The sequence below is a fragment of the Stenella coeruleoalba genome (genome assembly GCF_951394435.1).
Source record: "Stenella coeruleoalba genome assembly, chromosome: 2".
NCBI lineage: Eukaryota > Metazoa > Chordata > Mammalia > Artiodactyla > Delphinidae > Stenella > Stenella coeruleoalba.
In genome coordinates, this window is record NC_137147.1 from 154,112,457 (window position 1) to 154,139,425 (window position 26,969).

The window sequence follows — 26,969 nt, forward strand, 5'->3', positions numbered from 1 at the left end:
TGGGAGTGTGGCCCAGGCCTTACCCGTAGTAGAAGTTGAGGGCTCCTGGGAATCCAGGGATCCTGCCTCTGTAGTCACAGGCTCTCTACTCACATTTATAAGGTGCTTTACAGCTTATAAAAATACCTTTCACGTACACCCCAAGTCCGGGAATCACTCTAGAGCATTCCTCTGAAACCTCCTCTTCCCGCAAACGAGGGCTCCCCCCGCTTCGCTGGGAAGGCCAGGATTCCCACATCGTGCCCAGAACCTTCTGAGATGAGCTTGGTTAATTATTTGGATAAAAAGTGTGAAAGTGGGGCTTCCCTGGTGGCGCAGTGGTTGAGAGTCCGCCTGCCGATGCAGGGGACACGGGTTCGTGCCCCGGTCCGGGAAGATCCCACATGCCGCGGAGCGGCTGGGTCCGTGAGCCATGGCCTCTGAGCCTGCGCGGCCGGAGCCTGTGCTTCGCAACGGGAGAGGCCACAACAGTCAGAGGCCCGTGTACCGTAAAAAAAAAAAAAAAAAAAAAAAAAGTGTGGAAGTGTTGGAAAAAATCCACTCGAATAGCCATAAAGCCAGATACTCCTGTACCCCAGTGGGGGAAATATATGGTACCCAGTATTCAGATAGATGAGACTAGAATTCATCCACTTCCCCTGACAAGTGCACTAGCTTTATAATAAAGAGACACTTTTGCTGTAGATATAAACCATGGCTGTAAATAATTTGTTTCAATGGTTTAAGTAAGCATTTTTTCTTCTACTTTGTTTAATTAGTTAACAGTACACAAACAAACTAACCAAACAGTATTTCCCCCTCTATTAACTAGAGTTCTAAATGGCAGTGGTAGAATAGTTTTACCAGTGAGAATGTGAGACATCAAATATCCAGCAGTGCTTCTTAGATCTTCAGCTTACTGGAGCTAAAAAAAAATTCTTGAAAAGAGCCAGAAGAAGCCTTGATGGCCATCTCTACCCACTTTGTGTCCAAGTAAGCACCTGTGTCCAGGCACCTCCCTTCCCAGTGGTCAATCAGCCTCCACTTTGTCAGTTCCAGAGGTGGGAAGCTCCCCCATTTGTGTAGCTACCTGTTTAGGTTTTAGGGAACTTCTTTGTTAAAGAGTTCTTCCTTAAACTGACACAAAAATCTTAAGCTCTCTCCCTTGCTTCCCTACCACTCCCTCCCACACTCCCGAGTCTGCAGATCTAGCCATTAGTCTAAGTCAAAGTTTGGGACGGGGGAACCTTGGCCACAGTGAACCCACAGGAGTGTTCTGTTTCCCTGCACAATCTTAGCCACATAATGTTTTAAAACAACCTGAAACCCATTGCTGCACTCAGAGGCAAGTAGTCACCCTGTAGCAGGGTGATGGGTGGGCTGTCCATTCAGGGATCCGTGTGTGGCAGCCAGTTCCTGTGTGACATCCAGACCCACCCTATGATCTGCCCGCTGCCCCACTCACCCACTTTACACTGCTGTTACCTGCCTGGCCCCTGACTAATTTCCCTTCCTGCATTGAAGACAGGCATATTATCTCCCATAAAACATTTGTTTAGCACTTTTTATATATAAAACATTATGCTTGGGGAAGGTTAGAAAAAGAGAATGTAAATGATTAGTCTTGCCTCAGGGAGTTTTCTGATGAGTGAGAAATGAGAAATGTCAAGTAATTCAATCTGCTGAGGCCTGGAAGGCATGGAGGAGCCTGCTGGGGGATGGGGCTTAGCAGGGGAGAGTCGTGGCAGCCAAAGAGTTAGGTCAGGGCTTTATATTCCGTTGAAGATTTTGAATGGGGATGACAGGATCCAGGGTGGTGTAAGTCAGATATGCCAGCAGTGACCATGAGACGCTGTGCCCATGGGAGAGAGGCTGGAGCCAGGTAGCTGAATTCTCAGGTCATCCTAAGTGCATGGGGGAAAAAAATTAGGGCTGCAGTGTTAGACATGGAGCATGGAAGGAGCTCGCAGAGAGCATGGAGAGGTAGGTGAGAATGGGAGACGGCACTGGGGCGTGTGAGGAGGAGGGATGACCCAAGGCTGACATGAGGTTAGAGTCTGAAAGATCGAAGCAGGCTGGTGCTGTTGACACAGGGACTTCAGGAGGAGGAGACGTTAGGGAAGTCATGAGGCAAGGTTTGTACCTGCGGGGGTTGATGTGGGGAAGGGGCCTCCAAGGGAGAGTGCCCTGGGTGGTTGGAGGTTGGTATAGAAGATGGGCCAGGAGTTTTCCCCATAGGTGGTGATTGAAGCCCAGGCATGAGGGCCTCATCAAGGGAGAGAAGAGGGCTAAGACAGGACACTGGGGATGCATCTGTTCAGGGAGGAAAGGAGGCAGAGGGGCCGCAGATGGAGCCGTCACAGGGAGGGGGACACGGGAGGCCTGGCACGGGAACCACAGGAAGAGAGGTTCTGAGAAAGGGGACACTCCGGAGGAAGTGTGTTGAGAGTAGTTGCTGCCAGTTGAAGTGTGAAACGACCCACCTCTTTTCAAAAGCTCTTTGGCAGCGTGCCTTAGAAACGTTCAGAGCATTTGCTGCTGTTAAGCAGTGCCACTGTTTGAAATCTCTCTGAGAAAAACCGGTCCGGCCATCCTCTAATTGAGCCCCTCTGGAGGCCCCTGCCACTTTCAGACTCACGGACCAGCCGCAAGGCCCCGCCTCTCTATCTTCCCCCGCTGCCTGCCAGCTCCTACCTTGGCTCACCCTCTGCCCAACTTCTTGCCATCCTGCAGTGCATTCCCGCAGTGTCACCACTCTATGTCTGTTCTGCTCACCGGTGCCTGCACCTTTCAGATTCAATGTGAGCAGTGCCTCTTCTTCTTTCCTATTTTTTTAATCAAAGTATAGTTGATTTACAATATTGTGTTATTTTCAGGTATACAGCAAAGTTATTCATATTATTTTCCATGATAGGTTAATACAAGATATTGAATACAGTTCCCTGTGTTATACAGTAAATCCTTTTTGCTTGTCTATCTTATGTATAGTAGTTTGTATCTGTTAATCCCATACTCTTAGTTTATCTCTCCCTCCTCCGCTCCTTTCCCCCTTTGTAACCATAAGTTTGTTTACTATGTGAGTCTATTTCTGTTTTGTATATAGATTCATTTGTATTATTTTTTGTATTCTACATATAAATGATATATAATATTTGTCTTTCTCTGACTTACTATGATAATCTCTAGGTCCATCCATGTTGCTGCAAATGGCAATATTTCATTCTTTTTTACTGCTGAGTAATATCTATATCTATATATACACAGTCCATTTTGTGTGAGATATATATATATATATATATATATATCTCACATCTTCTTTGTTTGTTGATGGGCACTTTCCATGTCTTGGCTATTGTAACAAGTGCTGCTATGAACATTGGGGTACCTGTATCTTTTAGAATTAGAGTTTTCATCTTTTCTGGATATATGCCCAGGAGTGGGATTGCTGGATCATACGGTAGCTCTGAGGAACCTCCATACTGTTTTCCATAGTGGCTGCGTCAATTTACATTCCCACCAACAGTGTAGGAGGGTTTTTTCCTCCACACCCTCTCCAGCACCTATTAGCTGTAGACTGTTTTCTTTTAATAAATAAATTTGTTTATTTATTTTTGGCTGCGTTGGGTCTTTGTTGCTGCATGCAGTCTTTCTCTAGTTGTGGCGAGAGGGGGCTACTCTTCCTTGTTGTGCGTGGGCTTCTCACTGCAGTGGCTTCTCTTGTTGTGGAGCACGGGCTCTAGGCATGTGGGCTTCAGCAGTTGTGGAGTATGGCCTTAGTTGCTCCGCAGCATGTGGGATCTTCCCGGACCAGGGCTTGAACACATGTCCCCTGCATTGGCAGGTGGATTCTTAAACACTGTGCCACCAGGGAAGTCCCAGTTGTAGACTTTTAGATGACGGGCATTCTGGTCAGTATGAAGTGGTACCTCGTTATGGTTTTGATTTGCATTTCTCAATTAATTAATAATTATTAATTAATTGCTAGTCATTAGCAATGTCGAGCATCTTTTCATGTGCCCATTGGCCATCGGTTTTTCTTCTTTGGAGAAATGTCTGTTGAGGTCTTCTGCCCATTTTTTGATTGGGTTGTTTGTTTTATATTGAGTTGTGTGAGCTGTTTGTGTATTTTAGATATTAACCCCTTGTCAGTCACATTGTTGAGCAGTGCCTCTTCTGAGAAATCTTTGCAGCCAGCCCCTCCATCCAGGCACTTTTCATGATGACTTGTAACAGCTCCTTAACTCTGTCTCCCCTATTGACCAAGGGTTTCTAGAGAACAGGGAGCAGTAGAGACTCAGTAAATGTTTGATGTGTGCATGCATGAATGAATGAGTTTTTTTGCTTTCAGAAAGAGCTATGGTCATGACGATGACGATGTTGATGATAGTTACTTTTATCTTATAGTCATTGAGTACTTCTTATGTGCCAGATGCCATCCTCAGAACTCTGTGAACTTTATCCGCAGAACGTCTTTCATCTAATCTGAATAAACAATGCCATGTGTTAGTTATTGCTATTCCATTTTTACAGATGGCTCAGGTTAAGTAAGTTGCCTAAGGTTACATAGAAGCGATGAGCTAGGATTAAAACCTATCTTCTTGATACCTCCTACTCTCACCACCTTATTCAACGACCTTATCATCTTCCTTCTCTTCAAGGGATCTGACCTTTCCCCCAACAGACAGGGGATTTTTGGAAAGTCCATTCATTTCATAGCTGCCTCCTCCGACATCTGGTTATTTATCAGATTATTCCTTCTAATAACTAAAATGGAACCAACCCCAATGTCCAGGAAGAGGGCTAGAGTTACGTGAATTATAGATAGAAGAATAGAATAGTATAAAGCCATAAAAAATGCTACTGTGAAGAGTTCATAACAACATGGGAAAATGTTTATGTTACGTGGAAAATGACGGCACAAAAATGCATCTGCTCTGTGATCATAAACATATAAAATATGCAAAGTAAGAAGACCATGTGTATCAATAACAATTCAGCAGTCAGTTCTATAGCTGCAGAGAAGTCAAGGAGGATGAAGGCTGAGGAAGTGTCATGGGATTTGGCCACCAGGAAGTCCTTGGCATTGCTTCTCTTTTAGTAGAACCGTGCGGGAGAGAGGGGACAGCTGGGCATGGTCACAGGCTGAAGGGATGGAACTGGTGGAGGAATGGAATCTGAAGATTTAAGAAAGGCACCAGGCATGGAATAGCTTCAGAAGGTAATGGTGGACCTGAGGCTGGGTGGCAGGAGTTGAAAGACATGGAGCTCTTTAGAATGAGCTGTGGGCAGGACTGAGAGCTTGAGGAGAGTGATGATACCACCAACTTTTCCTCTTACAGCATCATTCCAGACCCTTCACCATCAAGGCCACCACCCTCTGGGTGAATTTCAGTTCCTTGTGCCCATCTTTGTGGCACTATTCTCTAGATCTGGTCTGCTCAGCCAGAGTACCGTGGAACTCGTGGAGCTGCAGCCTCCTGTGAGCGGCCCTCAGTGCAGGCGAGCATTAAGTCAGTGTTCTGTTTGTTTTAAGCAGAGCTGCTACATGCTGCCCCTGGAATGCACATGCACGGTGGCTGGGGCTAAGTCTTGGTTCTGCTAACTGGATGACATTGAGCAAGTTACTTAATTTCTCTTGAGTTTCCACACCCGTAGAATGGATTTAAGTCTTACCAGTCATTGTAAGGATTAAATTACCTGTGTAAAATCCTTAGCACAATATCTGACACATAAGGCTTAATAAAAGTTAGTTGTTTTTTATATTGATGCTATTGTAATACAGTTAATTTTTGGTACCTAACTATTGGACTTCACATTTATTCCTTTTAAATTTTCCGTCTTGTTGTTTAGTGTTTAATGTTCTGCAGCTTGTCAAAACCTTTTTGAAGCTTTTAAAAAACCTTTTTGTATCTTGATCATCTTTAGCTGATCATTTTATCTGCATATTTGATACACATGTGTTCTGGTTTTTTATCTAAGATACTGGTGAAAGTGATGAATGGAGGGTGAGGCGGTAGAGCTGTATAGCATGCCTCTAAAGACCTTTCTAATTAACCAGAACTCAGGTTTTAGCCACAGATTCACAAATCATATTATCCTTCACCCATCTCTTTCTCTTCCTTGTGCTTGAGGAACTCACAAGACATCTTCACAGAAATTCTGTGGAAACTCCGATATGCAAGGTCAAGAGAAATGCAGTCCAGGGCCTCTGTCTAAAATAAGGTCAAAGCTCAGTTTAATAACTTTCCATTTAGCTATTCTAAGCAGCTTTTAGATTTCTATATGACATTAACCACCCTGGAAAATTAGGTTTTTCTATCGTATTATATACGGATAGTTCAAAAGAGTGAAAAAGGGACATAAAGACTAAAATACCAAGTTTATTGGTGCAGACTACTTGGAATTTGAGTTTTTGTTCAGTAGATGTTTTTATGGAGTGCTAGCCGTGGGGAAATCGTTGTATTGAGTTCCAGGGCACAAAGACAAAGCTCTTGAAGCTCACATGCCAGTGGGGGAGATGGGAAGCTACCTGAAAGCTGGGGAGGGAGCAGAGAGCGCTGAAGAGGAAGCATCCAGTCCTGCCTCGGGGCGGGGAGGGTGGTGGGGAAAGTACCGCAGGTGGGAATCCTGAGCTGACTCTTGACTGCTCAGAGCAGTTTGCTCACAGATGGGGAGAGGAGGGATGGCACTGGGGGTGGAAGGAACAGAAGTGCAGAGCAGAGAGCCAGGAAGAGCTTGGCATGTTCTAGAAACTGCTGGTGGTTTGGGTGGCAGCAGACAGAGGACGGATTGAAAAGAAGGTGAGGCCTGAGTAGGAAAACTGGCCAGGACCGTGGTTCCCAGGCCTGGATGTTCATCAGAATCCATCAGGGGGAACTTTCATCTTGCTGGGCCCCACCCACGGGAATTCTGATTCAGGTGTGGGTAAAGGAATCTGTCTCTCCACGGAAACCGGTACTCAGCCTGGTTGAGGAAGCACTCCGCAGGTTGCGGTACCCATCAAGAGAAGATTGGTGGGCGCAGCATAGGGGGAGCTGATGGATGGCCATGGCATTGCGGGTGGATGGGGCAGACAGGTGAGACCTGTTTACGTATAGGCGTCCTAGCACCTGATAACCATTTGATTGTTGGGGGCTCAGGGAAGGAGGGAGAGGGTGTCCAGCGCTGTCCCAGGTTTCTGATGTGACGGGTAGGGGAACTGAGGAGGAAGATTGTGTGTGGGGCAGGCATAATGATCACTCAAGCTTGGGATTTGTGACTGTCAGAGGACATTTAGGGGCTGACGTCTGGGAGACAGTTGGAAATGTGGTCTAGACCCACTGAGAGATCTGGGCTGGAGGCCTCAGTGGTGCACAGGTGCCAGGGCAGTCGTGGAAGCTGCGGGAATGGGTGAAACTCTCCAGAAACAGCCCATCATGAGGAGAGGCCGGGAGGGATCTAGGGAGACACGGGAGGAGGCTGGGGAGCTGGGAAGGCCTGGAGGAACGAGTGAAGAGAAGAGAGGGAGCGTGGTGTCGCTGCCCTGGCCTGGCTGACGGAGAATGTGGAGACCCCCTTCCAGTCCAGAGAGTGGCTAGGAGAAAACCCCTGTCATCCCATACGCCATGTAAAGTCTCCAAGCCATTTCTGTGGCTGTTGCCGGTAGACCCCTCAAATAGGCGGGAGACATGAGAAGATGCCATTCTGGTTGTATCTGAGCATGTGGGGTGGGTGGGTTTGGCCTGTTCCTGAGGATGTGGCCCTTCCTCTTGAAGCCTTTGCCTCATTCCGGAGCCTTCCTGGACGTGGATGCACCCTGATCTCCCTCCACAGGGGAAGATTCCCAGGATAGGCGTGGGCGGCAGGCCTCGCTGCTCTCCTGGCCCTGCTGCAGGCAGCCCCCGGAGGGCTTGGCAAGTGACCTGAGTCAGGAGGCTCCTGCCCCACAGGAAGGAGCCACCCTGGGGAGGTCCTATGACCTCATGTCGTTTGTCCAGACACTGCAGTTAGCTCTCTCTCCGGTTTGAAGCATTGCCTTGTGGGTTGAGGAATGTGAGGCGGAAGGGAGGGACCGAATGGGTGTAACTGAGGTGGAACCAGGTAAACTTGGGCATGTTTACTTACCAGGCTGGGTCTCAGCTGCGGGGCCCTAAATGGCCGACAGCCTTGCCGGCAGAGGCATCAGGCCTGCCGGGGTGTGCGCAGCCTGGAGAATCCGGGGCTGAGGAAGCCATTTGTGTTCACGCCGGAAGAGAAGCAGACTTTTGGTTCCATACGTCCTAATGCATTTAAGGCTACTTTTAGCTGAAACAGACCAGCCTGTGCGCTCTCAAGTAGATGGCTGCAGTTGAGTGTTCAGGATTATTTTCAGAGCCAGACTCATTTAATTAACAAGTGGTTCAAAGAAGGAGTCCCAAGCTCTGGTTACGTGGAGTCCTGGCCTTTGAGATTCTCTGTGTGGTATTTGGTGAGTTATTGACCTCTCTGGGCTTGAGTTTGGGGATCAGGAAAACAAAGGCCTTGGGTTAGCTTAGTGACTCTCATCACTTCTCAGAGCCTCAGGTTTCCATGGAAGGGCCTGAGAGACCTCAGCTGCAGAACATGGTGGGCTACCACCATTTCATTTGAAGCAAGCTTTGAAAAGAACTTTGACAGCTTGGAGTAGACAATCTCCTGGGACCCTTTCAGCTATAAAATTCTGTAGTGGCCAATTCTTGATAAATGAGATATTCCCAATTATCATAAAAATATTATCCTATAAAAAAGTATTAATGATTTCAGCTTTATGAGGTTCGCAATAAATACTTTCAGGAGCAGACCTGACATGGAAAATAGTCGTCCATGGCAACAAGTGTGTGTGGAGTTTGGGTGTGTGTGTCTGTGTGCTTGTGAGGCTTCTCTCCACCTATTTGCATGGGCGCGTGTCTCTGAGTGTGTGTCATTGCCCGCCAGGTCATTCTTCCATTTTCTCTCTCTTTCCCTTTCCCTCCCTCTGTCTCTCCCAAGTATCACTCATCCCGTGCCACATTTCAGCAAACTTCTGCTCTTAGCTAGCTGTCAAGAATTAAAGCAAACCCAAATAACTTAGGGAGTCATGACTGATATTCAACCAATGATATACATATATTTTTTGTTTGATAAGTGAGGCAGCTTATATTAACTAGTAGTTTAATAAATGTGCTCCTCAACCAAGTTTGTCCTAGTCTAGTCCTGACACCCCAAACTTTGTCTTATACTTATTCTTTATTTCCTTCAACATCTTATTATGAAAATTTAAAGTATACAAAAAAGTCGAAAAAATTCTACGGTGAGTATCTGTCCCACCACCTAGATTCTAGCATGACTATTTTACCATATTTGTTATATCCCATGTCTATCCATCTTTTTATACTTCAGTCCTCAGCCCATCTTATTTTTTGAAGCGTTTTAGGGTAATCGCATACATCAACACATGTCCTTCTAAATAGTAGTATGCGTATTGTTAAGAGTTCCATTGTTGTTTAGTTCTTTTTGTAAAATTTCCAGACAATGAAAGGTACAGATCTTAAGTGTGCGTTCTCTGAGGTTTGAAAAAGGGCTTAACACCTATGTAAGCCAGACCCCTTCAAGGTATAGAATGTTGCCATCGCCCCACAAGATTCCCTCCCCGGACCCTCCTACCCCCAGAGGAACTACTGTTCTGATTCTTTTCCCCACGTTGTATTTGTTTTACCTGTTCTAGTACTTCATTTAAAGGACTCATACAGAATGTACTCGTTTGTGTACAGCTTCTTTAACTCAGCCTTTGGAGATTCATTCATGTTCTTGCTTGTATCAGTAGTTGATTCTTCTTATTGGTAAGTAGTATTCCATTGTATGAGTATACCACAGTTTTATGTTTTCTTAATTTACTCTCATATTAGTGGACATAGAGTCTGTTTCTAGTTTTTAGCCATTATGAAGAAAGTTACTATGAACGTTCATGTACAAGTCTTTTTGTGAACATATATTTTGATATTTGCCTTTAAAGATGGCATATTCTGATTATAAAAGTAAAATATGCAAATTATAGAAAGTACATAAAACTATAAAGAAGAAAAGTAAAATGTCATAATTATTGCCCAGAATTTTTTTGTAACTGAAAACTCCTAAAGGTGCGATCTCTCAACCCAAGGGAAGATTTCCTCACAGTGGAAAGGCCCCAGCAGTCCACAAGCCACGTGTTCAGCTGGCTCATATCCGGGTCGTCATTTGGTCATGATGTTTGCCCTCTGAGCTGTTAAGCAGCAGATATTCACAAAGGGCAGTGTCTTGTTTGTGACTATCCCCAGAGTCCAGGATGATGCCTGGTGCCAATTCAGTGCCCAGGAACTGTACTCAGAAGGATGGCAGGCACTTAGGCAAAATGCAGCGTTCTTGGGCTTCCCTGGTGGCGCAGTGGTTAAGAATCCACCTGCCAATGCAGGGGACACGGGTTCAAGCCCTGGGCCGGGAAGATCCCACGTGCTGTGGAGCAACTATGCCCGTGCGCCACAACAAGAGAAGCCACCTCAATGAGAAGCCTGCACGCTGCAATGAAGAGTAGCCCCTGCTTGCTGCGAATAGAGAAAGCCCGTGCGAAGACCCAACGCAGCCTAAATAAATAAAATAAATAAGTGCAGCATTCTCTCCTAAAGGCACAAACATTCCCTGCTACAAAAGTTTACACACTCGACAATTACCTTCAGAAGGTCCATTTGTCCCATTGAGGGACAATGCCAGAGGACCAATATTCCTTTGGCCTGTGAATGTAAGGAGGTGGAAAGGAGATGCCACTGTAGGCACCAGCCTGAACTGGGTGCTCATGTCAGCTCTGCTCTTGGAGGACTTGGAGTCCCCGAGGCCAGTTTTCTCTGGGAAATGAGGGTTAGACGCTGCATGGCTTCTTAGGCTTCATCTAGATCTGGGATCCCGAGCTATTAAGCCTTTGGATTCAGGAGCTTTCCTGGGTGCTACTTCATGTCTCCATGTGAGTGCTTCCCAATTCTTGTTCCTTTTGGCCTGGTTATGTCCCAGGACATCAGGGTATCCTGTAGGGGTGCCCCCATTGATAGAAACCACCGATATGTGAGCAGAGAGTTGCAAATATACACATAATGCACATGCAGCTCCAGGTTAAAGATTGGCTGAGTTAGTAGGAAGACCATGATGATTAAGAGGAGATGCCTTTCTTTCTTGGTAATCCACCACTGTGCCAGACGCATACATAAGAGATGCCCAGGTGTTTTTTGTTTTAATTTTTTAGGTTTATTTATTTATATTTATTTATTTATTGGCTGCGTTGGGTCTTCGTCGCCGTGGACGGGCTTTCTCTAGTTGCAGCGAGCAGGGGCTACTTTTTGTTGCAGTGCAACAAAGACTCTCCCTGAGTCTGGTTGTGGCACATGGGCTTAGTTGCTCCTCGGCATGTGGGATCTTCCCAGACCAGAGCTCGAACCCACATCCCCTGCACTGGCAGGTGGATTCTTAAACATTGCGTCACCAGGAAAGTCCCAGGTGGTACCCAGGTGTTGGATGGATGGGATGAATGGATGGGTGAATGAATGAACGAAAGAGTGAATGAACAAACAAACAAATAGATGACCACAGGAGAATGTGAAATGTGGGGTCTGGGTGGAAGCAAGAGTGGTCAGTGCATGATGCTGCAGCATGCATGCAGGAGAGAGAAGAATGGCTCACGGGGCCCTGTGACAGCTGCAGTATAGAGAATGGCAGTCACTTTGTGTTTATCTCAAGCTGCATTCAGGTGCCACTGGTGACTTCTGGAGAGTGAGCCTGCCCCCTTCCCAGTGTGTGAGTGTGAATATTAGATGTGTGTCTTGGTCGGCTTGAGCTGCCATAACAACATACCACAGACTGGGTGCTTAAACAACAGACGTTTATGCTCTCACAGTTCTGGAGGCTGGGCAGTCCAAGATCAAGGTGTTGGCAGGGTTGGTCTGGTGAGGGCTTCTCCCCTTGGGTGCAGACAGCTGTTTTCTCACTGAACTCCCATGGCCTTTCTTCTGTGCATGCAGGTGGAGAGAGAGTGTGCATGCAAGCTCCCTGGTATCTCTTCTTACAAGGACACTAATCTTATCGGATCGGGGCCTTATGACCTCACTTAACCTTAATTGCCTCTTAAAGACCTTATCTCCAAATGTATTCACATTGGGGGTTAGGGCTTCAACATATGAATTTTGAGGGGATAATTCAGTGCATAGCAATGTAGTTCTGCTTAAGGACTTGCACATCAGCCCTGAGCCAGGTGGGACATTGAGCTCGGGACTTCCACATTTCCCACAGTGGGAATCGTTGGCTGCTGACCAGTGTGATAAGACTGTGATAACACTGCTGTAACACTACTTCCACAGTATTTTGCAAAGTGCTGTCAGCTACTCAGTCCAATGTAACCTCCCAGCAAACCTTAAAGTATTGAGTAGGTATTGTTGTGCCCATTTTATAGATGAGAAAAATGAGCACAAGAAGTTAAGTGTCTGGCCCAGAGCCCCATAGTTCATCAGTGGTGAACCACATCCCTCTGCTCCAGCTCTTGTAGACAGTGCTCAGATCTTCCCATTAAGAGACTCACAGATTTCCTTTCCACTCCCAGGCTTTCCTTTTTCAATATGTATTTAAGAGGCTTTGGGAATTCTATTACCTGTGAAATGAAGCAGCTAGGCCTGGTGCATTGCAGATACACTAATGATTACCTCACAAGCAAAAATTAGGTAAAAGTATTCCTAATGAATTTACTGACGTTCGTGGACAGAAAGAAATCTCCCTGAGTCTAATCATCTAACGATTTGTGTTTTGCTTTTAAAGTGCTGAAATTAAGCCTTTCTTATTCTGTTGGTCAGTACAACAGGGTTTGGATTCCTGATCCTGAAGAAGTTTGGAAGTCTGCCGAAATAGCAAAGGACTATAGAGTTGGTGCCAAAGTCCTGCGTCTCCTGCTGGAGGATGGAACGGTGAGGGTCCTCGATCATAACTACCATGATGTATAAAGGAGAAACTGTAGGGTGTGTGTGGGAGGGGAGCACCTTCGGCAGAGGGCACGTGAGGGGGCACCTAACATGGCCAGCTGGTGCTATGGATCCACCCGTGTGTTTGTACCCCTCCCCACCTCCCTGCCTCCGCCCCCCACTACCCTAATGAAGACATAAAGTGCCCTGCATCAGCTGGGCCTCTCTCTGGAATGAGATGCAGTGGACAGATCTGTGCTCTGTGCTGCCTTTCTGGGGATTCAGCAATGTTGGGAGAATGCTGAAAAATGATTACCATTTTGGTTTTATGGGTCTCAGCACAGAGACTGGGTGAAGATGAGAAACTTGGAGAGGAAGTAGTTTGAGCCCAAGACATAAACTGGTAGAGAAAAACATCAAGATGGGAAGAGGAAGAGATATAGAAGAAGGGAGATAGAAAACAGGAAGGGAGGTCTTCCCTGGTGGCGCAGTGGTTGAGAGTCCGCCTGCCAATGCAGGGGACGCGGGTTCGTGCCCTGGGCCGGGAAGATCCCACATGCCGCGGAGTGGCTGGGCCCGTGAGCCATGGCCGCTGAGCCTGCGCGTCCGGAGCCTGTGCTCCGCAACGGGAGAGACCGTAACGGTGAGAGGCCCGTGTACTGCAAAAAAAAAAAAAAAAAAAAAAACAGGAAGGGAGAGGGAGGTGTGGGAGAATGGAGAGTCAGTCTAAGGATGAATAGAAAGAGGTAAGAATTGGGACCTCCAGGAGGGAGTGTAACAGGGCAGTTGGAGGAGTGATGGGAGATGGGACAAGGGGACAGGAAGCCCAGCTGGGTAGGACATTATGAGGAAGCTCTGTGGTGCCGGTGTGGCAAGGGAGAGGCAAAGGATGACCAGGAGGTTGGGCAGTTGTCCCCATGGTAGAGCGTGCTCGTGAAGAGTTCCTCTCAAAGGCTGGTCATGGCTTTCGATGACCAGTTTCTACAGATTTTATCTCCGCTTTAAGTTTCCATGATGAGTCATCCTTTCCCCCCATAGCTGTAATGACATCCCACTGGATCCATAGCTAGGCTGACCTTAGGTTTTTAGAATCAAGTATCTGGATGCAGAATTGGACAAAGGATTCATGATCCATCTGGATGTCAGAGTTAGTCCTGGGAATTTCACATGAATATGAAAATGCTGGAATTTCCAAGGCATGGAAATGGTCTCTGCAGAGACAGGACATATTACTGCCAATCAGACTGTCCTGGATTTGGAGTCATCTCCTCAGATCCTGGGAAGGGAGATAAACATAGCAGTTAAGAGCACATCCTCTAGAATCAGACTATCTGAGTTCAAATCCTTCCCAGGCTGTGGCAGACTATCTGGGTTCAGATCCCACTAAGTCTGTGACAGTGAGCCCCTCGGCTTCCTCACATGTCAGATGGAGTTAGTAACAGCATATCACAGGGCGGCTGAAGATCAGATGAGATAATCCCTGGGGGCGTGTGTAAATGCAAGGGGGGAGGCAGAGGAGCTGCTATTTCCATTTAGCCTTTCCCTTCCCATCATAAACTCCTTGGGGGCATTTGTTGAGTATCTCCAGTGCAGTCAAGGTTCTGATTAGGGACCAGATGGCTTTGGGGAGAAAAATCTCAGGGCAGCAGCTGCAGTGGCAGTTTGCTGCTTTAGTAATATGAGCAGGGCTTCTGGAGGCGACATTCCTGGCCCTGAATGAGCTGCTCAGAGGAGGAGGGGGAGAGGCAGGTAAGATGGCAGGTGGCCAGGCTGCCTTTTTTTTTTTTTTTAACATCTTTATTGGAGTATAATTGCTTTACAATGGTGTGTTAGTTTCTGTTGTATAACAAAGTGAATCAGCTGTACATATGCATATATCCCCATATCCCCTCCCTCTTGCGTCTCCCTCCCACCCTCCCTATCCCACCCCTCTAGGTGGTCACAGAGCACCGAGCTGATCTCCCTGTGCTATGTGGCTTCTTCTCACTATTTTACATTTGGTAGTGTATATATGTCCATGCCACTCTCTCACTTCGTCCCAGCTTACCCTTCCCCCTCCCCGTGTCCTCAAGTCCATTCTCTCCATCTGCATCTTTATTCCTGTCCTGCCCCTAGGTTCTTAATAAACTTTTTTCTTTTTTAGGTTCCATATATATGTGTTAACATATGGTATTTGTTTTTCTCTTTCTGACTTACTTCACTCTGTATGACAGAGTCTGGGTCCATCCACCTCACTACAAATAACTCAATCTCGTTTCTTTTTATGGCTGAGTAATATTCCATTGTATATATGTGCCACATCTTCTTTATCCATTCATCTGTTGCTTTTTAACTTAACCCTTTATCTATACCATGAAGGACAAAGCCTGCTTTATGTAAGAAAATATCACCTCTGTTTCCAGCTGTCGATCTCATGTTCTTCACATTCATATTTTCTCCCCTCCCCCGAAGACTGTCTGTTCTATTTGTCTTTCTCTCTCTCTCCTTCTGTTTCTTACACACATAAGACACACACACACACACACACACACACACACACACACACACACACACACACACACACACACACACACACAATGGCTGAACTGGAAAAGGAGGTTGTTGATTTAAAACATAATGGAGGGCTTCCCTGGTGGTGCAGTGGTTGAGAGTCCACCTGCCGATGCAGGGGACGCGGGTTCGTGCCCCGATCTGGGAAGATCCCACATGCCGCGGAGCGGCTGCGCCCGTGAGCCATGGCCGCTGAGCCTGTGTGTCTGGAGCCTGTGCTCCGCAACGGGAGAGGCCACAACAGTGAGAGGCCCGTGTGCCGCAAAAAAACCCCGAAAAACTCAGGGGAAGTATAAATTATGTATGAGCAGCACTTTATCTTCTTCTCGAAAGTGTGTAGGTTAAAAATATCCTGCTTGGGGCAGGTTCATAAATATAATTGCATTGATAATGAGCAGGCAGCTGCTGTGAGGATCCATGCCCAGTTGTCCCGGATTGCCCTGAGCTGCTCTCCTTATGGAAAACAGTCCAACCAGCTAACAAACCAAACCCCTGTCAGTGTTGACCAGGCATCGTGACGCAGGCTTCAGAGTCAGCCAGACCCATATGAACTGTGTGACCTTCAACAAGGAGCTTAACTTCTCTGAACCTGTCTCCTTAGCTCTCATTTAGGGATGTCATGCCCTCCTTAGAAAGCAGGTTTGAGGATCAGATGAAAAACCAGTGCTGAGTCCTTGGCACAGGGCCTGCAGAGTGGGCTCTTGCTAAGGGACAGCTGGGTCACTTTGTGCAGCTGGTCCAGGACCAGGTATGGAAAGGAAGGCAGCTTGGGCGGTGGAAGGGAAACAAGCCTGCTGGGTGTCCTTGCTCAAGTCACTTCCCCAAGCTGTGAAGTGAAAGTGAAGGAAGGTAGAACAGGTGGTAATAAGGTCCCTTAATGCTCTGACATCTGCAAGGCCCGCAAGGCATGCTGACCTTGCCTTCATTCTGCTCAGGCAGCTACTTTCGGAATATACATTGGTGAAATCTAGCAGATGACAGGCCATCCTGGGCCAGTTACTCAGCCCAGGGCTGAGAATCATAGAAATACGCAGCCCTGCAGCCCTTGGGAACACAGGTGGCTGCAGACAGGAGTCACCTGTATAGGGGGCCCTCTCACAGAGAGACCATCATCCCACGCAGGCTCCTTTAGACACTTCTCACCACCACGAAAGTCAACTTCCAACAGAGATTCGGCAACCTTAGAGCTTCAAGGGACCTTAGATCATTGAGTCATTTGAGCAACAGAATCCTGTTTCCAAATGAAAACTTTCATGGCACCAGCAGCTAAACCACATGCAAGTAGAGCCCCTGTGGTAGCATTGGGATGGGATGCCCAGGTCCCTGACCATGTAACTTCCCTGCCACGCCTCATTGAGGCCTCTGTAGCTCTGAGGACCCCTGATCTGGTCCAGCCAGGCTTTTTACAGATGAGAGAAGGGAGGGCCAGAGAAGGTGAGTGACACACCCTAGGGCACACAGCCAATACCTTGATCACCTGGCTCCCAAAAGTCAGCCACGAAGATTATTTTCTTGTTGCTATACATAAATTTGTTTTTTTAGAGTGTCAGGGGTCACTCCAAAGTGGGGTAGTTAGGAAAGAGGACAGTGATTCAGCAGAAACACCAAAAAACTTTTACTTCCAGAACTTTAATTTCATCTTTGTCCACAGGAGCTGGATTATTCCGTTGATCCAGAATCTCTGCCTCCACTTCGGAATCCTGACATCCTCGTGGGTGAGAATGACCTCACGGCCCTCAGCTATCTCCACGAGCCCGCTGTGCTCCACAATCTCAGAATCCGCTTTGCAGAATCCAAACTCATTTACACCTACAGTGGTAAGGAGAGCAATTCTAGGAGCGCAGGAATGACACTGAAACTTAATGCTCGTTGTCTAGAGCATCCTGATTATGTTTTATATTATGTTTATATTAGAAATGTTGACTCTGTCAAAACGTGTAATCACACCTAAAAATTTGCCCAGGTTTCTATCTAAAAGGTACACACATCTGATCTCAGAGTTTGTTAGAAAACGAAGTATCTAGGTGGGGAGAGTCTTCAACAAAAACTAAGATTGGACTACCAAGAAAAATATATGTGGTTAAAGCTTGTGTGTGAGTTTCTCATTGGATATGATAAGTTTATTACTTATTTTGGGCAGTGATATTATCATTATGTTTACACTGAGAATTGTAAGAGCCTCTCAGTTTTAGGGCATTGCCATCTGTCATCTCATCTAACCTTCAGAGTAGCCTAGAAATGTAGGTGACCTCGGCAGGGAAGTGAGATTCGGAGCATTAAGTGACCTGCCCAAAGTCACACAGGAGATTTAATAAGTGACAGAGCTGCGGTTTCTCAAAAGAACTTGGAGAAAGAGGTGACACTAAGAATCCCATCACTGCGTCTGACATCTTTCCTCAGGAATCATCCTGGTGGCCATGAATCCTTACAAGCAGCTGCCGATATATGGAGATGCCATCATCCACGCCTACAGCGGGCAGAACATGGGCGATATGGACCCGCACATATTTGCTGTGGCAGAAGAGGCATACAAGCAGATGGCCAGGTAGCCTCCCGCCAGGCGGGGCTTCCTCTTGCTCTCCCAGTGCTCCTGCATTTGCTGGGCCTTCGCAGTGGAAGGGAGACATCTGGCCAGGTCTCATTAAAAGTGACCATCAGTCAGACCGGTGGGGGTGCTTGGTAGAGCAGACTGACCGTACCAAGTAGCAAATGACTGTTTGCTATATAACTGTCTAAACCAAGTTTCCTGGTTTTGCCCCTTCTAGGTAGTCAAGTCAGTCCTACCAATCTGGGAATAGCCGATGCTTTTCTTGCCGTGTGTTTGGTTGGAAGAAAATTGATTTATTCTTCACTGTGAGATGCTTAAGCATTTTTACCCATCCATGGCAGCAGACTCTAATGATAGATGAGCACAGGTTTTAGCTGTAGGAGGTTGGGTGTTTTATTCTGATTTTGCCACTTGTTTTTTGTAGGGCCTGTGAAGTTACTGTTTTGCTAGCAAACAAGGAGGCTTTTATGAAAAGCCTCCTGTGGACCAGGCACTGTGCACACACTCTCACACATCATCTTGAGTGCCCTCACAAGAGCGTGTGATGAGGATGCCTGAGCAGTAGTCAGACGACTGAGATGTGAAGCCATCCACCCAAGGTCACCCAGCGAGAGAAAGGCAGAGCTGGGATTTGTGCTCAGATTTCTAGACTCCACGTGTAATTTCTTTTCCCCGTAACTATCCTATTTTGGCTTCAACATCCTGACCTGTAAAAGGATCTTTGTAGATCCTTACAGTTTGCAAAAGAACTTTCACAGACAGTGGTCTCCTTTGAGTCTTAGAACACCTCTGTGAAGTCTGTTGAACCGCCATCATGCCCTTATTTCACAGATAAAACCTGAGACACAGGACCTGGGTCTGCTACATTTACTTTATAACCCTGGGCATAGCCCTGATCTCCCTCAGCTTCAGGATCCTCATCTGTGAGCTAGCTGCTCAGAGAGCACCCATTCCAAGCTCTGTTGTTGATAACCAGGAAAAAATAATGGTGGCTTATACAAGGTAGAAATGCATGATTCTCTCCTGCAGAGAAGTCTGATGGGCAGTCCAGGGCTAGCACACCACCTCTACCAAGTCATCAAGGATCAGTGCCTTCCAGCTTCCCAATCCTTGGAGCGGGATCCTTGGCTTCAGGGCCAAGCAAGTACTCAGCCTTCTTTCTCTCTTTTCTAGGCTACAGAGTGTCCCAGGGGAAGGGTGTGCCCCTCCTGGTTAAGGAGCCCTCCCAGAAACCCCCACAGAGCACTTCTGCTCACAGCTCATTGGTCAGGTCCTACTCACATGACCATGCCTAGCCACAGGGGAGGCTGGGATATGTAGTCTTTCATATACGCAGCAACATGTCCACTAAGAATTGGGGCCTAGTCCCTAAGAAGCAAGGGAGGATGAATGTTGGGTAGAGAATTACTGATTAAAAGCCAGTAACCTGGGACACCCGAACCCCACGTCCTCAGTCTCAGCAGGTGCCCTCCATGCCTCGATGCACCTGTCAGCCCACAGCAGAGTGTGTGACTCCCTCTCTTTTGTATACACATCAGAGGCTGGGAGGCGAGCCAGGCTCAGAGGACACCAGCTGGACCCGAACCTGCCGTCCCTACTCTGGTGCTGTGACGAATGATGTAAAAGTCTCCCCCCTTTCCTAAGCCCTGCGGGTAGTGTGGAGGCTCATGAGTAGAGGGCAGCCAAGCCCGATGGTACCAGAAAATGAAAGATCCTGGAGGTTCCAAAAAATTTTGCCAATTACCTTGGCTTCTGCCACAGCAAGGTTCTTTCCAGTGCGAAAACACCCGTGGTTCTGGGATTTACCCTGGCCCCTGCAGGTCTCCAGGGCATCTGCAAGATTAGAGTCTGTGTGGCTCAGAGCCTGACAGGCCAGGACTGCTCCTGGGTGTCAGTAGCATGAGCTCGTTAGAGCTGCAGGACTGAGCCAGGTTCAAGCTTGAAGAGCCAGTTTCCTCTGGAGGTCTGTCTAACTGTAATAGCAGAACCGAACCTAAGGCAGGTTCTTACTGGACTTGCTGATGCTAGACTAGGAGTCCGGAGAGCCCAGCTTTAGTAACCCCAGTCCCACTCCATGCAGCTGAGGGGCGCTGGGAGTGTCGTTCACCTCCTGAGCATCTTAGCTTCCTCACTGAGGCCAGGAGCTGTCTCTCTAAGGTCCTCTCCTGTGTTCACAGGGCGGTTGTGTGTTCTGTGCCTCGCTGAGTCACTGTTCTACTCATCTGTAAAATGGATACACAGTATGTGGCATAGGATTTTTGTGAGGCTTAAATGAGAATCCCTGTAAAGTTTTCACCAAGCACCTGGCACATAAGTGGTGCTAGGACAGCAACTATAATAAGGTTCTGCCATCATGATCTAATGACACAAAAAGTTTAATGCATTTTTTAAGATCTCTAAGTTGTGTAACAGAGCATGTTGGCTTATGGAGCACACGTGTTCCCAAGCACATTTCAAGTAATTGCTCTCCAAATGATGTCTTTAAAATGTTTTTATATTTAAGTGGGGATATACAGAAAGGAGTTGACATAGGCTTGAGACTGCTATCTTTAGAAACCTGCTTGCAGGTTTGACCTGTGGCAAACCTCTGGGAACTTGGATTTCAGGAAGGTTCTCAGCATTTCCTAATTGCTAAGAGTGGCTCACTGCACCTAAACTGTTTGTGTGAACAATGTGGTCCTGCTGAATATCTGCTTTCCTTCTGGGCATCTGGAATTTTGGTGTGTGATAGCAGAGGATGCCTATGTGACCGGCCCCCAGTAAAAACTCTGGACACTGAGTCTCTGTTGAGCTTCCCTGGTAGACAGTGTTTCCCGTGTGTTGTCGTAATTCATTGCTGGAGGAAGTAAGTGCATCCTGTGTGACTCCACTGGGAGAGGACTCTTGGAAGTTTACACCTGGCCTCCTCTGGACTTGGCCCTGTATGCCTTTTCCCTTTGCTGATTTGCTTTATATCCTTCTGGTCTAATAAATCTTAGCCATGAGTGCGAATGTGTGCTGAGTCCTGTGAGTCCTGCTAGTGGATCACTGATCTGGGATTGCTCTTGGGGACTCTCAGCACAGGGGACACAACACAAAACAAAGCTGTGTGTTCAGCAGAATCACAGAGAAAAAGACTAGAAGGAAATTCACTGGTATGTTCAAAACAGTTACTTTCAAGTGATAAAACAAAGTCCCTTCTTCGGGCTTATCTGCATTTTTCTTGATGAGTATATATTGCCTAATAGGAAGAAATGAATATTTTTAAAAATCCTTTTATTTATTTGCTTTAGAAATAATAAAAATCAGTCAATAATTGTAAGCGGGGAGTCGGGTGCTGGAAAGACAGTATCTGCTCGCTATGCCATGAGGTACTTCGCCACCGTCAGCAAGTCCAGCACTAATGCTCGCGTGGAAGACAAGGTTCTGGCGTCGAACCCCATAACTGAGGTGTGTACCTGGTGGGGGTGGGGAGTGGGGACAGAGGCAGAGGCGTGTATGGAGAAGTGGGCTGGTTCGTGTATACAGGCATACCTCGCTTTGCAGATATTGCTTTTTTTCTTTTCTTTTTTAACTAGTTAAAGGTTTATGGCAATACTGCATCGAACAAGTCTATTTTTCCAACAGCATTTGCTCACTTTTGTCTCTGTGTCACGTTTTGGTAACTCTCGCAGTATTTCAAACCCTCCACCAGCAAAAAGATTCTGACTTGCTGAAGGGTCAGATGGTGGTTAGCATTTTTTAGCAATAAAATATTTAAAATTAAGGTGTGTACATTGTTTTTTTTAGACATAATGCTGTTTCACTCTCAATAGACTATAGTATAGTGTAAACATAACTTTTGTATGCACTGGGAAACCAGAAAATTCGTGTGACTTGCTTTATTGTGACATTTGCTCTATTGCGGTGGTCTGGAACTAAACCCACCATATCTTCAAGGTATGCCTGTATGTTGTCTTTGCTAACTTGAGTTCCCTTCCTTTAAAAACCAAAGTGAGGGCAGGGAGGGAGCAAGGAAGTCTGTTCTCCGGTGGGATTTGAAGGAGATTGGGGCATAGATTGCTGCTTCCAAGGCCTCTCTCCTCTACATGCTGGGCTAGAAATTCCACCATCAGGATTTCAGGAGTCCCCTGTTTACGTTTATATCCCAGGGGAAATTTCCTCAACCACAGAGACAACTGGTACACCAAGACCAGTGGTGTTCTCCAGCCAAACCAGCACCAACTTTCATGAGCTGATTGTTAAACATTCAGGAATTCTTTTGCAAGTTATTGTTAAACCTTTGGTAGTTTGAAATCAGTCATGGTGGAAGTATTTACACCTTGCAAATTGGCAAATGTCACATATCCAGGCTGTTCCTCCTCCCCTCCCCGAGGGTGATTCATCAGCACACCACTGACTGGCTCAGATATGTGGGCAAGGCCAACCAACGATAGCACCCAGGGGTAAGGAGACAACCCTCAAGGAAGAAGGGGCATCTGACAGCTCACGAGAGGGCCCAGAGGCCAACTCTGGCTGCCTTGCAAATTGGGAAGGGGATTGATTTGGATTTATTTGGAAGCATAGCAAATAATTAAGAACGTTAGATTCCTAGACCCTTTCTCCCTGTTTTCTTGAATCAGAATCCTCCATGAGTATTTATCAGACCACCTATTTTGTTTAAGCCACTGTGCCGAAATAATACAGGAAGTAATGAAAATAAGGTCCAATCCCCAAGTTTTAAGACTCCTCTAACATAACATATTTTAAATTCGAATAGAAAGATAAATCATGATCCAAGATGGCAGTAAAAAGGTTGTCAGGAAGCACTACCCTGTTAAATGCCCAGTGGATGATATCGTGTGGTTATTTGTTTAGGGTTGGTCTCACCCGCTGTTGTAAGCTCCATGAAGGCAGGACCATGTCTACTTTGGTTTACCTTCGCCTGCCAGTAAATACATGTTGTCCAAAAGCATGATGGCCTGGACAGGAATGCGACGTGTGTGCATAGGAAGGGTACTTCCAGATGGAAGGTGCCCAGGAAGGGAGAGCAGGGTGGGCAAGAGGAGAGACAGAATTCAGTAGCAGAAGTAAAAGGAAAAAATCATGCTCAGTGTGGGAGGGATAGAAGAAGGCGGTTTTTTGGTTGAGTAGAAAGTTCGAGTAGGGAAGTGGTAAGGGATAAGGACAGAAATAAAGGTTGGATGAAGGATGTAGACTTTGAATTGAGCATCTCTAATATTTTAGGCATAGATGAGTTGAGGCACTGTATATTATCTCATTTAATTCTCCCAACTCTGTAAGATGCATACTTCCCCATATTACAGCTAGAGAAATTGAGACTTGGAAAGATGAAATAACTTTTCTAGCATCACACAGATAGTAAAAAAGGAACCTAAGGTCTTGAAACATCAGAACCCGTGTGTTTTCTGATCCCGCTCAGTGTCTACCAGTAAGACTGAGGAGAGCCTTGAGGTGAGACTGAGGAGACCTAAGGATGTGTCTTATTCCCTGCGAGCCCCTGCCTCCCGGCCTCCCTCTATAATCAGACTTTTCCCCAGCATACAGGACTGATTTTACTGTAACTGCTCCAATAATATTGATGCAAAGGTTTTTTTTAATGTTGTTACTATGTTTTGTAGGCTGTTGGAAATGCCAAGACCACCCGCAATGACAACAGCAGTCGGTTTGGGAAATACACAGAAATCAGTTTTGATGAGAGAAATCAAATTATAGGAGCCAACATGAGAACTTACCTGCTGGAGAAATCCAGAGTTGTCTTTCAAGTAAGGATAAAAATATTAAATTTCCTTTTCCCCAACTTTTGTAGTATGGTTCACATTCATATATTCATTAGAAAACCTACATTGTTCTGTGACTTGAAGAATACAGTTTTCCTATATTTCATTTGCAGTTTGGGTTATTTATTTTTCTATTTCTTAAAAATGAAAATTGATGAGTAGGTGCAGTATTAGTGGAATTATATGGTTGAGGGAAAAGTTTATGACTTTCAGTTTTAGGCACGTAAGTCCTTAGCATTTAAAAATCAACTTTATCTTTCTAGAACACAAAGACTACTTGAAATAGCCAAAGCTGTTAGACTGGCTTTTGTATCAGGAAGGGAATGGGATCAGATCTAGAGAGGCGGGGTTTAAGAAAAAGGCTTCTGTCCATAAAATGGAGAAAATTCTCATCATTTTGGCCCAGAAAGAAAGTAACAGTAAACCTTGTATTGCAGGGAGCTTCTTTAAAATTTCACCTGGTACTAACTACATTATTTCCATTTCGTAGAACGTTTCGTTTAATAACATTTTCTCTGTGGTGGTTATTTGGAAGGTGATCTTGGGCCACCAGTTCTCCCTCTGTGAGCCAGTGGAGGCAAGAAGTTGGGTCACAGCAAAAACACACGTAGATGTCCGTGTCCATGAGAGCAGAACTGTCAATCCAGATTAGCCATCTAAGACCCTCTTGTTGAAAACCTCACATTTTCATTTGTAAAGGGCTTGTGTAATTTCAGGGCTTTTCTTTATTTTACAGTCAGAAAATGAGCGAAATTACCACATTTTCTATCAACTTTGTGCATCTGCACAGCAGTCGGAATTTAAACATCTTAAATTGGGTACGTAATGCATGGTGTGTGGAAGAGTCTCTTTTTTACGTAGGAATTTAAATTCTAGGTTAATTTCATCTTCTTATAATATCGTCACTTTAAAAAAAAAAAGTATTCTGTCCAAAAACATAAGATCCTTGGGTTCCAGGGGTGGACTTGATGCATTTAACTAAGGAGATAGATTAGTTAGGGGCAAAGTGAGTCCAGGAATAGGGGACCCCTTCAACTCCAGGGTTCTTTTCAAAATTCCAGAGTGATTGTGGTCCATCCAGCTAGAACTACCTGAAGAAGGCCTTCTGACCACTGGGACTTACTGATCTAAGTCCCCAAACTTTTCTTTTTATCTGAACTTCTTGGATGGTCATTTTTCTAACAGCTATGACATATTTCCGTGTCTTCTGAGACAGAGTACCTCTATCATAATTTGAATTTCCTTGATGACTCAAAATCATTATTAATCATAACCATAATTAATGAGCTATTTGTCGGTTCGTGCAAATGGCCCAACTCCGGTGGTATCTCGGCTCTCCTGTCTTGGTCGTTTGTGCCATGTTGGTAGACAGAATTGTCTAATGTCTCGGAGTTGAATGCACACTCCCTAATCCTGGAGAACTTACTTGCACTTGTAGAATCTAAGTTTCTTCAGATTTCGTATAATGATAATATCCATGCCTTGTCTGCCAAATACAATGTGAAGAGCGAACATGGAAGAGCTTTCTGAAGGCTTCCCTACTATTCAAATATTAGATGCATATATGGTTATTATCTTGACCATAGTGATGTTTTTATAACGGTATATGTTTATCAAAACTTATCAAGTTTTCTACAGTTAATCGTACGTTCAGTAAACCTCAGTAATGCTATATAAAATTATTAGGTATGGGAACAAAAACCATGCGCTCTGGAGTCAGGCCGGTGTTTTAATTCTTGCCCTGCGGTCAGCTGTGGGTCCAAGAGCAGGCCACTTCACTTTTCTGAGCCTCAGCTTCTGAGTCAGCAACGTAGAATTCTAAGGAATAAGTGGAAAGACATTTGTAAAGTGCTTAAGACAGCACATTAAGTGTGAACTTTTCTTCTTGCTTCTGATGTACATGTATGTTCAAATTTCTGTGTCACAGATATCACAGCCTTACTTTTGATTTCAGGGAGTGCAGAAGAATTTAATTATACGAGAATGGGGGGCAGTACCGTCATTGAGGGCGTGAATGACAGAGCCAACATGATAGAGACTCAGAAGACCTTCACACTGCTGGGTAAGTGAAAGCATCCTATCCCAGGAGTGGCCATTTTCTCCAAAAAGGCTGGGATGCCCAGCATGTATGTGTTCTGAAGACACCTAATAAATTCTGATTTTAGGATGAGCCAATCAAAAACCATATTTGGAGGCCAAGCGGTCAGAAAGGTGCTTTTCCCTTAAAAGATACAGAAATCAACTCTGTGCTCTATGATGACCTAGATGGGTGGGATTGAAGAGGGGGTGAGAGGGAGGGGATATATGTAATACATATAGCTGATTCACATCGTTGTATAGCAGAAACTAACACAACATTGTAAAGCAGCTATACTCCAATAAAAATGAATGAATGAATGAATAAATAAATAATTTTAAAAACCCTATGGCAGGGACTTCCCTGGTGGTCCGGTGGTAAAGAATCCACCTTGCAATGCAGGGGACACAGGGTCAATCCCTAGTCAGGGAACTAAAATCCCACATTCCACCAGGCAACTAAGCCCGTGTGCCACAACTACTGAGCTCATGTGCCTCAACTAGAGAGCCTGAGTGCTGCAAACTACAGAGCCCACATGCTCTGAAGCTGGGCTCCACAACTACAGAGCCCACACATCCTGGAGCCTGCGTGCCACAACTAGAAAAGAGAAAACCTGCACACCACAACTAGAGAGAAGCCCGCATGCCGCTATGAAGAGCCCGCTCGCCACAACAAAAGATCCCCGATGCCTCAACGAAGATCCTGTGTGCTGCAACTAAGACCCGAGACAGCCAAAAAAATAAATAAATAAAATCCTTAAAAAAAAAGAAACCTTATGGAAGGGGCACCAAATTATAGCAGTAGTCAAAGTATTCTTCACCTCCATGGGCTCACAGTAAAAAAAAGTTTTACTGGGCTTCCTTGGTGGTGCAGTGGTTGAGAGTCCGCCTGCCGATGCAGGGGACATGAGTTCGTGCCCCAGTCTGGGAAGATCCCACATGCTGCGGAGCAGCTAGGCCCGTGAGCCATGGCCGCTGAGCCTGCGCATCTGGAGCCTGTGCTCCGCAACGGGAGAGGCCACAACAGTGAGAGGCCCGCGTACCGCAAAAAGAAAAAAGTTTTACTTAAGAATATTCTTGGGAGGGTGGGATGAATTGGGAGATCGGGATTGACAC

At 45.9% G+C, this 26,969-nt stretch overlaps 1 protein-coding gene across 1 annotated transcript in view; it reads left to right on the forward strand.

Moving 5' to 3' along the window:
* Positions 1 to 26,969, forward strand: part of MYO5C (myosin VC) — a 118,992-nt gene that overhangs the window by 691 nt on the left and 91,332 nt on the right. The window contains exons 2-8 of the mRNA XM_079913746.1: positions 12,816 to 12,926; positions 17,122 to 17,287; positions 17,871 to 18,015; positions 21,291 to 21,447; positions 23,619 to 23,762; positions 24,514 to 24,595; positions 25,732 to 25,839. Of these exons, the coding sequence (XP_079769872.1) occupies positions 12,816 to 12,926; positions 17,122 to 17,287; positions 17,871 to 18,015; positions 21,291 to 21,447; positions 23,619 to 23,762; positions 24,514 to 24,595; positions 25,732 to 25,839 (913 nt within the window). The remainder of the gene's footprint in view (positions 1 to 12,815; positions 12,927 to 17,121; positions 17,288 to 17,870; positions 18,016 to 21,290; positions 21,448 to 23,618; positions 23,763 to 24,513; positions 24,596 to 25,731; positions 25,840 to 26,969) is intronic.